General features: G+C 38.5%; 2 protein-coding genes across 4 annotated transcripts in view; both read right to left on the bottom strand.

The window, feature by feature from the left end:
• Window positions 1-1,033: 1,033 nt before the first annotated feature.
• On the bottom strand, window positions 1,034-12,438 carry tmem192 (transmembrane protein 192). Of its 3 annotated transcripts, none has more exons than XM_022738308.1 (6): window positions 12,309-12,438; window positions 11,257-11,412; window positions 10,718-10,979; window positions 10,493-10,615; window positions 3,086-3,191; window positions 1,034-1,702 (listed from the first exon to the last, which is right to left on the bottom strand). In XM_022738308.1, exons 1-6 carry the CDS (start codon window positions 12,336-12,338, stop codon window positions 1,588-1,590), a joined length of 792 nt encoding a protein of 263 aa, XP_022594029.1. In that variant the 5' UTR covers window positions 12,339-12,438; the 3' UTR covers window positions 1,034-1,587. The 3 variants fall into 3 exon arrangements, with proteins under 3 accessions (XP_022594029.1, XP_022594030.1, XP_022594031.1); XM_022738309.1 differs by having other exon boundaries at window positions 11,257-11,409; XM_022738310.1 differs by lacking the exon at window positions 11,257-11,412.
• An 832-nt stretch (window positions 12,439-13,270) lies between these two features.
• The window catches only part of LOC111216556 (LIM and calponin homology domains-containing protein 1-like), a 29,398-nt gene continuing 27,630 nt past the window's right edge, over window positions 13,271-15,038 (bottom strand). The window contains exon 25 of the mRNA XM_022738083.1: window positions 13,271-13,347. Within this exon, the coding sequence (XP_022593804.1) occupies window positions 13,271-13,347 (77 nt within the window). The remainder of the gene's footprint in view (window positions 13,348-15,038) is intronic.

The raw sequence follows: 15,038 nt of genomic DNA, 5'->3' as shown, positions 1-15,038 counted from the left end.
TGCATGACTGAAAACGTGAAAAAAATATAAACCATGAGCGTGTTGTTGTATGCCAGTTTGGTGGGTCTCTCCAGTTATAAGCACCTTCCCTCTTTGTCTTTAAAAGCCAATACTTTACCAGTCAAAGACAAGGGAGAAGGAGCCACAGCATCATAGACCTTTAAATAATTTACACACTCCACTGAAAAGCTACGGACCAAAGAGTTGGAAACATTTGAGTGACTGCAGCTACGATGAACAGCACCCACATAGTATTCCTAAAAAAGTGTTTATAATGCATGTATGCACTTCAAATGTTTATTGAATTACATTTTAAATGTTTTAATAAAAAAATGTATAAATGTCCTTTTTGAGATTCTATTTGTGTGTGCGTTTAAGTAACAACTGACTATAGGTCCAAATAAATGTGGTGGCTTTGAGGATGACAATTAATAGTTATTGTTAAGACTAAGGTATTAAGCTAGACTTCATTTAAATTTGGGATAGTTTTAGTAAGAACATAGTAAAAAAAATCTCTCTGTATGTATAATCTAAAAGCCCCAGGTCAAACACTGATCCTGATACCTGTAGTACTCTGGATAACTCCCAGCGGAAGCCACATGGGAAAGAAGTCGTAAATGCTGCGCTCCCTGTGGAGTTACGGACGCCGGAACATAAAGGAATCACAATGGGGAACAAACACCAAGGCCTCAAATGACGACCTCGATATTTCGTTAACACAGATTCCCGTGACTGTTGAAATTTAACACAGAAAAGGTGAGGTGGGAAAAGGCATTCACACCAGCTTACGTTGACACTGCAGCGTTTCTATTGTTTGGGCTCTGTCTTTAACTCTTGCAGTACATTATACAAGACAAACACTTTTTAAAACACAAAACAATGGCCACTTACTTGGGTTTCACTGAAGTATTGTGTCAATTCTCATTCTGAAAAAGCTTTAAACATAAATGAAATAAACAAAACATGAGAATATTAAAGATTTATTGGAAACAGATCACAAATACGCAAAGTAACTGACTGAAAAAAACTCACCAATAACGCATTTACACACATTACACATATTTACAAAAATAACACTTAAGAGACATTTTACAGTGTTATTTGATCTCTTTCTCTAGTTTGACCCTGAAAAGTGATATCCCCCCTCTTGTATCTCCTCTTTCAGTCCCTCCTTAGTGCAGATGATCTCTAAAATAATTTCACCTCCTCCGTTGCTCTCACAGTAACAGAAGCGGCAGCATACACGGGTCACCGGGGGTCATAAAAGAGCGATAAAAACCCCTCACCTCTGATCTGCGACCCATGACTCCTCCTCCCACTTCTCTTCTTTAACTGTCCTCCACTTTCAGCTCACCTCCTCCTGCGTTATCTGTCCATCTCAGATGAGATGCCCTCCTGTCTCAGTCAGTGCATACAGGTGCATTTGCTTACTTTAGGTTTTCATCCAGTGTTTGTCGTGGCTTTGCTCCTTTCTTTTAAAGAGATCCCCTCTCGGAGTGTTAAAATGATCAGGCTCTTTCCCCACAGCGCTGTCTTCTCCAGAGAGGGTGTCGGCTGGCTCACAGGAAGGAGGAGGCCTGGCTGTGGTCAGTGCTGAGCAGTGAGGTTGAGCAGCCTCTTGCTCAGTGAGGTGTTGTGCTGTTTCAGGTACTCTATCAGGTCGGCCTGCCTCTCCACCACCTCCTCCAGACTAGAGCCCTCTCTGTCACACACAAAAATGGCACATACACCCTCTTTAGACAGGAATCTGTAACATTGCTGACTTCATCTATCTGCTTAAAGATAAGTCTGGTGATATTCTATATTTTTCTTTACTTTCCACAAAAGTATTACTAAGTACTTTAAATATTGCCCGTCCAAAGGCTGATAAGCTTATTCATCTATGCCACAGAGCTTTATAGCTGACCAAAAACTATTAAAAACACACATCAATGGTAAATGGACATGTTGTATTTTACCTTTAAGACATTTAAGAACATGAGAAGTTGTACTGAAATATAATGTCTATCTCTTTAAAAAAAAACAAGCAATAAATCAAAACTGGTATGAATAGGAACCTCCCAGTCTTTAACAACAGATGGACATAGTAAGGGATATTTATGTGAAAATAATGAGGGAACTGTCATATCTCAGTCTGGATAAAATCGAGGACAATGCACCTCAAAGTCAATAAAAGAAATGTATACCCTACTTGTTTGTTTATCCCCCTTTCCTTTGCGAAATATATAAAAAAAACCAAAACACATCAATCAGCCATACTGTTATATGAATATGGGCCCTGTGTGGACAATCCCACATACACCGTCCTGCTGCTCTAAATATCGACGTGCGAAATCTATGGTGAGAAATAAATCCCAATGCACTACTTTACTCCTGCTTTCCCGCCTATTTTCAACCGTGTTGCCTCTCTTTAAAAGTACCTGTTTTCGAAGATTGACATCTTTAGTAGAAATGAACGTACTAATGCATTGTTGGTTTTGGTCTTTTCAGGAGATTTCTTAACAATAACAACAAAATATAATTCCTTTTTTGCCTTCAAATGGCTCCATTCATTGGTGCAATATTCAGCATCTGTTAAACAAGAGGGAGTGATGATACAGCTGGAGAACAGAAATGAGGTTGAGAATAATAATATAGAGAAAGAAAGGTGTTCTCAGTTTTCTCACAGGCTGCATCAGTAGTGGATTTCACAACTTATTTTACAGTTGAAAAGCATGAGGGATTCTCACGTCTCACTTCTGGATCCACTAACTTATTGCCATCAGTTAAGTTTCATAGTTTATTAGACATGATATAGAACAGCTCCTCATTTTATATGGCTCAACAGTACTCGTACCACTAAACAAAAAACACAAAGTGAGGGGAAAAATGAATGAAGACATATTTTTTGAGATGAATCCTTAACAACTTCAAATTGGCTCAATCAAAGTATTTCTTAGTTTATTAAATACATTTTATTTTCTTCATGCATAAGAGATGAAGCACTACATTTAATATCTCCCTCCTTTATATAACATGGTGCATGTGTCTGAAAGGGCCTAGAGAGAGACAGGTGTGTGTGTGTGGCTGAGTGAAATCCATCTACCTGAAGCCGGTCTCAGTTGGCAGACTCGTGACACTGTAGGTGTGCGAACGCTCTTCTTGGCTCACATCTGGTGCAGCTTGTTCCCTATTGAACCGCATCACCTTGACTAGAAATGGACAGAAAACATGTTCAGTCAGTTGGACATGAGAACACAGAGACATTAATGAGCAGTGAGAGCTTTTCCTACAAACGGTAATCAGGTGAGAAACAGCAAACATTCGTTTTTTTGTGTTTTTTTACTGTTTTCAATCCCTCTCCCTCTCCTAAACACACACGGGCTGTTATATCCTGCACTTAGTCCTTATGGGCTGTCATATCCTGCACTCAAACCTCTAATTCTCACACCCTAAACATACACCTTTACACAAGGGGTGGGGTTAACGGCAAGGTGTGAGTGTGGAGGATACAGTAGCAGTAAGAGGAGCCAGAGCCAAAATATGGGATGAATATTGGTGCTGTTTGCAAGGAGATAAGGCTGCGGTATGTATGAGCATGGACGCAGGCCGAGTGTGTGAGGAAGGGCTGAGGGAGGAGCTGGCTGAGTATTGATAAGACTGGGTGTCATTAGCCAGAGGAAATTGTCAGGGAGGTTCTAAAGAGCACTATCTTTGCTTTGCTACAGTGCAGCATCTCAGTATCCACACTCACACTCAATCCAAAGAAATACTGCACATTCCTGCATAATGAGGCCCTGAAACAACTGTGTGTGTATATGTGTGTGTGTGTGTGTGTGTATATGTGTGTGTGTGTGAGCATGTAAATAAAGAAATAGAAAGCAAGTATGTGTGAGAGAAAGACATTCCAAAGAGGCAGAGAAATGAGTGTGGTGGAGAGAAGAATAGTGATGATGAGCCTGCGTTTGCTGTGCAGAGAATCACGACGACGCACAGAGGCAAATTGGTGTCAAATATTTACAGACAATACCACCATGGCAGAATCTGGATTACAGTTCCTCAGATTTCCATACGTTAAAAGTCTTTTCAATAAAGGACACAAGTGGACAAATATTTAGAGAGAGAGAGAGAGAGAGAGAGAGAGAGAGAGAGAGAGAGAGAATAACCAGGTTCAAGTAATATTTTGATAAAATCAGTTACATTCACACTATGACTTTATATTCTTAATATATATATATATATATATATATATTCATTGGGTTAGAAAATGAGCATATGAGCATACTTAAAAACAAGCAAAAAAGAACCAATAAACTGTGAAGTGAAGCTGTGTCAACCAATATTTTTCGGTGTATTTTTACTGGCTGACATTTCAGAAACAAACTCGTATCTTATCAATCTTATTTTTTCATGGGTATATTATTATATTTAAACCTGCTGCAGTGAATTAATAGAGTATCATTATTTTAAAGTTTCTTTAACTTCCTAAATTTTACTTTCATTCAAGAATACTGACACTTTAAACAATTTGAATTTGAACAGTTTTATTATATTTGAGATTTGGTAAGAGGAGTGCATTTATTTATAGTGAAACTTTATCTAAATTTCATTAATTTAATTACATACCTGTTATATTTCCACATAATAATGCCACTTATTTGTATGATGTGAATTTAGATTTAGTATTTCCTTTTCTATATCTTGTTCACATCTTCTGTTGCTAGGTCTGATGCTGCTGTAAATGTCTCTTACTTAAGCTGATATGAATGCATAGGTATGTTTTTAACTTTATTTTTGTTGGCATTATCATTTGTCTCTGTTGCATCTTAGTCTCAGTCTCTTAATTAACAAATTGTGTGTACATGCCACAGTAATTTGTGAGATTGACAAATGTAATATTGGACTGTTGAGTCGTGTAATTTTCAATGTTGCATGTCTGTTAGTCAGGTTGTGTTTACTCTGTTTATAACCACAGGTTCATTAACATAGCTTGCTATGGTTTAATAACAAATGCAAGTACAATGAGGTCGCGCGCGCACAGAAAAGTGTTTCACAGAGGAAGTGTTTCGATGAGGTCAGTGCGGATGTTCAGAAATTCCTTAAATTAGGTTGTCTGTGAAGTTCAGTGTATTACAGCAGGGGGCAAAAAAACAGACAGAGATACCGGGATGGATGGATGGACAGATGGACGGATGGACGGAGCAGTGTAAAGGAAGTGACACATTTCACACGTCCCTGTTAGAGACTCTCACACTGCTGGACAGACAGTGCTCAGACCTGGTCTACTCAGATCTGACAAGCTTCAATCACCCATCCAGAGGTGCACATTTCCAGGTGATAACAGTGAAGCTGCAGAGGTGCTAACAGCTGATGGTCGCACACACAGTGCTAACAACTATGCAGTGCCTGTGCCCAACAGTGCCTGTGATGAAAATCAAAGAAATTGGAAGGAAATGGATCCCAACGACCACAGCAACTGATATTCAGTTTTGAATAGAGCAGTGTAAATCACCTTTTACTTCAAAGTAGTATGCAAGTCGAAAGTCAACTGGAAAATAAGCCCTGCTCAAGAAACATTTCATGTGTCGGAGCTGTATATGTGGGAGAAGATTCAAAAACTTGCTTTAAGATCGAACCCGAGGAGATGCTCAAGCTTCTCCTCAGACTAATTAGACTTATATTCCTCAATGAGCGAAAACAACTTAGAAATTCTGAACAATATAGATGAAAAAAGACCTACCACCTGAGTGTGGATGCTAAATTAAGAAAATCATTAATAACTTATTTGTCCACAGTTACAGTTTTGGTACTTTCAGAGCATAATAAGAAATTAAAAGGTGGACTAGCCTTTAATTGGGATGTTTTGGGGTCCATGTTACACATTTCAGACTGCAGCAAAAGACACTGGATGAACTGTTTGGGTTGTTGGCACCACAACTCTGACGCTGACATGGGCTTTATATACGTCTGGCATTGCTCAACCTTTTTCATAAAATGGTTTCTATAGTAACTACAAGCGGATTGATACAGAGTTACTAACTACAGGTTCACAACAGTAAACCTATATTAGTGCTAACTTATCACAGGTGAGTCAGTTGAGTCCTTTTCCTCACAGAACTTTTCTAAGAGAGAAAATAACTTAAGAATGCAACTTCTCATAAACTGACGGATTACAGAACATAAATCTGACCAGTTAAACCAGATTCTTGTAGCAGAAGTAGGTATTCTCCAGCTCCCCAACTTATAAACAACATCGCAGCAACCTCTAACGGTTACGAAAAAAGTGTGAACGACAACGGTCAGGTATTTATGATCAATACTATGGAATGAATGTTTGAACATACACTGAACTTGTACTCTGTACTGTCACACAGTACATGAGGTTTGTGTGTGACAGGGTTATACTGTAGGTATCTGTATCAGTGTGTGTGTGTGTGTGTGTGATGTGTGTCGATCCTGTGCCCTGCAGTGCTTACACCGAGTTCTGACCAGGCAGAGGGGAGAGATGTATTCTAAGTTTAGCCTTTGAAGGCCAAGGCATGGCTTTGATGTGCATGGGGGTCTATAGAGGAGAGTGTATTCATGTTAAAATGAGAGGCAGAAACATACAGAAAACCTCAACCACACACACACACACACACACACACACACACACACACACACACACACACACACACACACACACACACACACACACACACACACACACACTTACAATCAGCATGCACTTCAAAGAGAAGTTGAACGAGGCCTTCCTGTATGGACTTCATAGCTGCAGGCATTATATCTCTCCCTCACTGTCATCTCTACAAAGAGACTTTATCTTTTCTCTTCGTGATCTCACTGGTGTCAACTTGACTCTGCCTCAGTCGGAGCGTGTGTGTGTGAGTGAGTTTGTGTTTGCGGTTTAAAAGGTTTGCGCTGCAAGGCGTCACTCAGTTTGCGTCGTGCCTGACTGCACTGATCTGAGCAGGAATGCGACGGGTGAACGGAGATACCCCCGTCACACACTGGCTCACCCTCACTGTAAACACAGGGACAATGTGTGTGAGTGTGTGTGTGAGTGCGTGTGTCTCCTTGTGTTTGGGTGGAGTGGGCTCAGAGCTACCCTTTGGCTAGGTTAAATCCTAATGCCTCTTATCTTCTCTCCTTGCCTCTGTGGTATCTCCATCTCCAATCTGTGCCCTTCAGCAGCCAAACACACCTTTAATATGGATTTCCCTTCAATACACATTCTTCAATATCAATATCCTCTGATAGAGCATCTTTAACAGCAGTTTTCCTTTACACACTGACAGGAAGGCCGCTGTAGCCCTCACCAAACATTCTGGACAACATACCAACATTTACTGTTTATATATCATGTTTATCACTGTGTTAACATGCCATAGTTCTTTTTAAAACATTGAAAAGTTCATTTGTTGTCTAAATGAAAAAAAAAAAACATAATTATTAAATAATTAAAGTCAGATTTGTCACACAATCTGGAACCCCAGTTGTTTAGTTAAGTTAAGACGCCAACTCTGCACCACTATTCCCCCGCTCGAGTCCAACCAGCGACCTTTGTTGCATCTCTCTCACTCATTTGCTGTCGTCTCTTTACTGTCTATAATAAAAGGCATAAAAATGACCCAAAAATACTTAAAGATTTGTCTGAATGATTTCTGAAATACCCATACTAACGTTGGGCTAGATATTGTACCACCACTGACAATATGATACCCAAGTTTTGATTTGATTATTTTGAGGAACTTAAACATGTATTTTTTCAAACTTTATTCTTTATCTAACGAAATCGTCCAAACTTCCCAAATGCATCTTGTCCTAAAACAAAGCAGCTGTAAAAGACCTGTTCCGCAGTAAAATATCGTGTCAGTTTTTGATTTTCAGCTCTACAGAGTGATTCAGGTCTGTACTCAAATTGTGCTGACTGAGGTTTCATGCCCCTAATCTGAAGTTTAGGGGCAGCCTAATGATGATGGACATCGAATAGAAAACTGGGAATTTCAAGTGATTTTCTCATTGATTTTTCCTAAATAGGTAAATATTGATATCAGACAAAGGTCATGATTTTTATTTTAATATTTTACAGCCCTATTATTGAATAACATACCAGGGAAGCAGAAAGCTGTCTCCTTTCTGTTTTTTAAGTTCACAATGCTTCTGCGAGGCAAGTGCACCACTCCCTTAAATTTGGAGGATGTACGATTTCTAAGGAAGTTTTTGAGTGAGACTTTAAGTCCCCCTTTTTAGCATTTACAACCAGTTTACAAAAAATAAGAAATGATTTATAACATACTAGAATGTAATTGTATGTAAGTGTTTATTAATGTTTCTGTCAACAACTATAACTCCTCCATGAGTGAGGGTGGTGTATAAACAGTTAATTAAACACAATATAGTATAGAATACTATAATAATATAGAAAAATGTTGTAGAGATGACATTTAATAAGACTTCACTTTTAAGTTATTAAAGATTCAGGTGAGGTCACGTTCAGATTACAGTGATTCAGGGTTAAAAAACCTACACAGAATTTAATATAAAAACAATAAAAGACGTCGAGCTGAATCATATCAGGGAATGTTCTTTGAAAACCGTTGTAACACAGCAGTGAATTTGGCTGACCCTAATGGATGATATCATGACAACCACAGCCTGAAAAACTTCTCAGCATGTGAGGTGTCACCTGTTTTATCAGAAACATGTGCACAGAGCCCGCTGGGGATAATTACAGATGTCTCCACCAGAGTATTTCATGATACTGTCCAGTGTCTCTGTGTTTTTTTATTTGTGCTGGTGGAAGCTCAAATTTCAGAAATATCAGAACCAGCTGCAAAATAGTTCTTAACTCATAGACTATGTTCAGCTTAGTTATATCAGTTTGTCATTTTCAGACATTAGTTCACCATTTTGGCACGTTTCAATGAATCCAAACTTCATACTGTATTTCTACAAAGGTTTTAAATGAAGAAATAATTGCAAAAAACCCTCAGGACAAATTTCATTAACCTATGGCTTTATCGTATTTCCAAGTGCCGTCCAAATACACAAAGAAAATGGATTTCACTGCTTTCCCACATGTTTTTGGGTTATTCATTCTCTCAAAAGCTGTGACTTTTTCACCGCAAATGAAGTGAATGGTTATAGTATGTTATTGCAGCCTAAGGCCATTTCAACAAAGCTACCGAAACATTGGACCACATGGAATTAACAACCAGTTGGTTATTGAGCTCTAGGGGCAGAGAAGAAACGACAATAGGCGTGTAGGTATGGGTATCATCCAGCAAAGTTTGCAAGGTGTTTGTATCAGAAGCAAAAAAAAAAATCAACAGATCAGCAGACAGGAGGGGGGGGGGGGGCAGAAAGCTGAATGGTTGATTGTCATGCTGTCGAGTCTGAAAAGGGCAGGGCAGGTATTGTGATGCGAATGTGCTCAGATTGAGAGAGGGGGTAGTGTGTGTGTTTGTATGTAATGTAATCTGCAGGGTGTGTCTCTCCATATATCACTACTGGTATTACTATCAACATCCATAGAAAAATTGTCTGAGCCTGAATGATGCTGCAACACGCCAAGAAAAGCACACTCTGATTATAAACTATTTGATGTGACCTGACTGGACAATGGTCTCACTTGTCAGGCATGAATCATAATCCAAGTAGTGTAAATACCCTACCTTCAAAATGTGGATACATGACATGCCGTGACATTACAAGGGTTATTTAATTAAGTTGCTAAATATGGATCCTGACATTTGCTGACATGCTACCTTTTAGGCCACTGCTGCCTTTACGTTCTCTACTCTGGGTGCCTGTGTAGACGGCAGCTACACATGATGTTTTTTTTTTACATTTTGTCTTGTTTTTCATGGCATCTGAGAAACTGAACATAAAGAATTTTGACAGATTTTGTAAAAAAAAAAAAAAGATTCAATGTGATTAATGCTGATCCAGAATGTCAGACTGGTTTAACTTGTTCGTCTTATCAATAATTTTTAATCAATTTTTCTAAGTGTTTATTTTTCTGATTATTAATTTCAGGTGAGTGTATTCTGATATAAACTTCACCCAGGTATGCATCTCTTTTACTCAAATTTCAGTGTCTATCTTTTTTAGTGGGTATCTTGGTGCAAGGGGGTGGTAGGCTGAAGCTGTGGATATATCAGTATTGTGTCGGTGTGGTGCGTTCCCGATTGCGGTGCGCCTTGTTCACATATACTCACCCAACTGCTGACCTATACTCTTATATTTATAGTACTATATTAATATATATATATGGATTAGGTGCGGTGTTGGATGGATGAACGGTGGGAAAAATGTGTTATATTTGGCCATAAAAATTAGGATGCATGTGTAAGACGAGAGTCCACGAATAAGAAAAAAAAAAAAACGCAGTAGAACTTGATTCAACAACATAAAAGTTTGCAGAAATAGTGCTGTTTAAAAATCTCTATTTGCAATCACAGAACGACATTAGTCAACACTAAACAAATAATAATTGAGATCAGTTTACCTGTGTAATAGAGCTGGCATGGCAATGCCACCAAGAGTTCCAACCCCAGGATGCTGAGCAGCAAGTATGCTTGCACTTTTGGTGATAATCTAGCAGCCAGAACAACCAACAGCAAAACATTCCCTGCAACGCAACAAAGACATATTTTCCTGTAGCATTACTGCCACCTTGTGGAGAAAACTGGCCTATACATGAGCAGTAAAGGGGCAATACGTGCAGTTGTACCTGCAGAGTGAATGGAGAGTGGCAGGTGATTCAGTCCCTGTGTCTCTCTGTAGAATCGCAGGTACCCTCTCCTTCTGGCTTGACTGTGATGGTGCTGCATACACCGAGTGAACACCAGCACCAGCACCCACAAACACACCTTCCCATACACAATGACACTGTCACCTGACACATTATGCAAAACACTCGCACACACCTCTGCCTGGCCAAATTTCAACACACACAACACTGACACACACACTGACAACACAACATACACAATCTGAAAAGAAGAAGAGAGAAGTGGAAGTGAGACAGATGTGTCAGACCAGTTTACACTATGGCTATTATTATACACAGAAAATGAAGAGACAACTTTGAGTAACTAGATTAAGAGGAAGAATTAGACAAATGCCTTTACATGTGCTACCAGATTATCTAAATGGAATGAAATTCAAATTTAAACATATATTTACTCTAGGGCTGCAGCTAATGTTTACGTTTACGTTACAGAAAATAAAGGTCAGGTTATTGTGTGTGTTTGTGAGTGCATATCATACATGCAGCAGAGACAGCAGGCCGGCATGGCAGTGTGTTGGTACGGTCTGAAACTGTCTCCTGATGGCAGAGTGGAGGGCGTCAGCGGAGATCAGAGGTCCATCCACCAAAGACTCTTCCTCTACACTCCGTGTCATATCTACTGAGGTGCCAGCCTGCTGATATGACCACCATATTATTATAGTATAAATTTAACAGTAGGCTGTCTTCAAATACAGACAACTGATAATTACAGTTCTTCCACCATTAATGAATTAGTCAATTCAACTGCAAAAATGAATCAATTATTATACAATTCTCTTGCAGAAATCATATATACTGTAATTATACACATACTATATATATATATTACTACTTTTATAATTCCTAAAATATTCAGTTTTTGTTGACACTGTTATGGAGGTGTAAATCTTAATGTTATAGCAGCGAGGTCATAGTTCGAGGTGTTGCATTATAGTCACAGGTGTTTATTGCCCCCCTCATGTAGGTTAATAGAGAGGACATAAAAGTTAGAAACACCTCTGAATATAATGTAGTCCAGTACATCATCTCTAACTATGACCTCAGTAATAAACATATAGCTGACATATTTTTGGCATCAACTGATAAAATTGATCCAATCAATTAGTCAATTCATGGATTAAGGGGAGCAATAAAAACCTGCCATCTAATCAGTTTATACGATATCTGTGTATGGCTAACCTCTGACTGAAAGAGCTAGAGAAACTGTTTGTTGAGGTTAATCTATAGTCTGCACTGCAATGGTCTTCAATAAAAAAAAACATAACCAAAACAGGAAAACAGCTTAGAAACCACGAGATAACTGACCGCAAATGTAGGTTTTTAGTACGTGTTAGAGCTGTTTAGGGCTAATGTTCTGTTAATCTGATAACATGTGAAAGATAGCTACATGAGAGAAAAACAGATTGCAGTCGTACTTAAGACTTATATTTAGATGTTTTTCAGCTGTCAGATCCAACTAGCTACCGGGCTAACTACCGACCAAACTAAGCGTTGACATTGTAACTCGTTATCTTAAATGACTTGTACTTACGGCATGAAGCGAGCGTCCCTTTGACTCCATTTTGTTTGGGTATGTCGACGTTTTTGAAGTTAAAGAAACAAATAACAACAAACATTAGCTTACATACTATCAGTATAAGGGGCGGGCAAGCATTTGTAAACTTCCGGTTTCCCTATTTTCTAGTCCCGTTCTCTTTGGTTCCTAGCACAATGGTTCCGGCAGAGCGGCATCATAACAACATAGAGCAGAAAAAATAGAAAGACTTCTACAATGTCATGAAAACTTGTGCAACAGACTTACAATAAATAGACAATAAGCCAGATCTGACAGTTATTGTCTTGAATGACCAATTGATTGTTCAATGTAAAATCTTATATAACATATTCAGATACCTTTTTTTGTCTGACCAGTTGAGTTTACAAACCAGCTAAAACCAGCAAATATTCACATTTGGGAAGGTGGTAGCAGTGAAATTTTCATACCTTTGCTTTAAAAATTACTTAAACATTCAGTCAATTATTAGTTACCAGATACAATATTACAATGCATTTTACACAGCAATGCATCAGTAAAAATATCTTTAAAATATTATAGATAATAATGCACTGATAAAGCCACTCATGCTGCATGATGATGATGATGATGAGCACTTTCACTTTTGACTGTCAACATTTTGCAGATAAGACTGAATGCAGAACATTTACCTGTAATAGAGTTTTATTACATTGTGATATTTATACTTTTACTATCTAAAGTAATCTAAATACTACACCTACTACTGAAGTATCTGAATACCTCCACCTCCACTATGTATAGGTTTATCTATGCTAGGACACTTTTCTGTAAAGTCATAATGTGTTCATCTCTGTAACTGCAAACTTTGGGCTCAGTTTTATTGAAGAAAACTCAAAGAAAAAACAGACCCAGCATCCCATTTAAAATATTTTATTGATAAACATACACTTGCTATAAAAGACAATGGACTAGGCGCTCTATTCCTCTGAGTGATGAAGACGCTGTGACGTGTCCAGGTAGAGGCAATAACACAGAGAGGAATTCAGCTCAGACTCTGGGGAGGCAACACTTGTGATAGAGGCAGACAAGGAGAGATTTTAGGACATTGTGAACTGATATAATATCAGGGGTTAATCAATAGGGAAGCAGCAAATAACTGTGTCATTGGTATAGCTCATGGGAAAAGGTGGAAGAGAACAGACGGTCATTAGGAGCGGCTGATCTATTTAACATTTTTTTTGCTGGTATGGAACTGTGCTTCAAGTCAAATCACACATTACATACATACCTACATGCATGATTTCATACACACATGCACACACACTCATTACACACACACACACACGCACACACACACACACACAATGTGCCAAGACCCAGAGGTCTGTGGGTGGAAATACTCCTGCACATAAAGTACGCTAGCCCTCGCATTCATTACATAAGGCACTGATTCAGATGCAGTCAGTCTATGAGAATAAACAGTGGCTAAAACATCTTAAAGGGAAAATATTTAAAAGTCAAAGTATTATTACTTAATATAATGCATTCCCATTCTTGTCAAATGAAATATAAAGAAAAAGCTTGTGTTAGTTTGCCAGATTTCCAAAACTTCAAAACTATCATGATGATGTACAACATACAAGAGGAAAGTTAAAGTTCAACCATTGGGAAGATAACAACCTACATCAAACCTGCACTATCCATCTGAGCAATACTCACAATAACTTATATATGTTCTTCTTTCATGCAAAACTGTAAACACAAAACCCAAAATGAATGACAAAGTATGATGATGAGTAAGGCATTATAATGGTCAAGCTACTTCAGGTTATCCAACCAAAACCAGTTTACAACACACTCAGAGAGTGGAGTCACGTGATCAGTGCAGAAGCAGGGATTAATGAATCAAGATTGTGAAACCGTGTTGTGTTAAAGACAGTAGTGATTAGCTTGTAGCGTAACATGTTTAGCTTCTGACAGTACAGATTCTTATTTTAGTGTCTTGACTGTGCTAAATATGGATGTGCAAAGGCCTAAACACACTGATTTCTTGATTATGTCCATGCTACACATAATAAAAAGAAGTGTTTACATGTGTACAGTTAAGAAGTACATACTATACTGTATGTGCATGTGATGTTGTGCCATTTAGTCCACATGTCAGTCCAGTTCTGCTCTCAGCAACATCCATAAAGCTGTTTGTGAAAAAAAAACACGATGATTCTGAAGTTACGAAGAGATTCCAAGAGTGTTCCAGAATGTGAGTCAAGGTTCCAGAATCGTTTTCCGCCAATCACAGACTACAGCGGTGATGGTGGGGTTCCAGTTCAAATGCAGGTCATCATAGGGTGGTGGGCTGTCCCCTGCCTACACACACACACACACACACACACACACACACACACACACACACACACACAATGACAAGGCATTAACGTCTGTGCAACAGTCTTCTCTCATAACTTATTGAAATTATGAATTTCTTTTGTTTCATCGTCTTTTTAATCTGTAATCTTTGGTGGAGATAATGGTGTCAGCCTTTGTGAGCTTCAACTAGAAATGCAACAAATGAAAAAAATGGGCAGGTCGCATAAGGTCAGTATTAAGGCAGTGTTGCGAATGTCTGTCTGATCTTATTCATGTTGGAGCCAGTTCCTCAGACCTTTAAAATAAGGACATTAGTGAGTTGATGTTGTCAGTTTGGTTTACTCTATTAACCCCACTTTTTGAAGGTTAGGGACATTT

The sequence above is a fragment of the Seriola dumerili genome, unplaced genomic scaffold (assembly GCF_002260705.1).
Source record: "Seriola dumerili isolate Sdu_G_001 unplaced genomic scaffold, Sdu_1.0 BDQW01000035.1, whole genome shotgun sequence".
Lineage (NCBI taxonomy): Eukaryota > Metazoa > Chordata > Actinopteri > Carangiformes > Carangidae > Seriola > Seriola dumerili.
The sequence above is the reverse complement of the archived record's forward strand: the minus strand, read 5'-3'. Positions and strand labels throughout refer to the sequence as shown.

Bases quoted from the DNA above. Each gene is read 5' to 3' on its own strand.
- tmem192 (XM_022738308.1), bottom strand. From the start codon at position 12,338: ATGGAGTCAAAGGGACGCTCGCTTCATGCC. The intron at 10,980-11,256 runs GTATGATATGCA...TCTTCTTTTCAG, and splicing joins GCCTGCTGTCTCTGCTGCAT to ATTGTGTATGTTGTGTTGTC. The intron at 3,192-10,492 runs GTAAACTGATCT...GTCCATTTCTAG, and splicing joins ATGCCAGCTCTATTACACAG to TCAAGGTGATGCGGTTCAAT.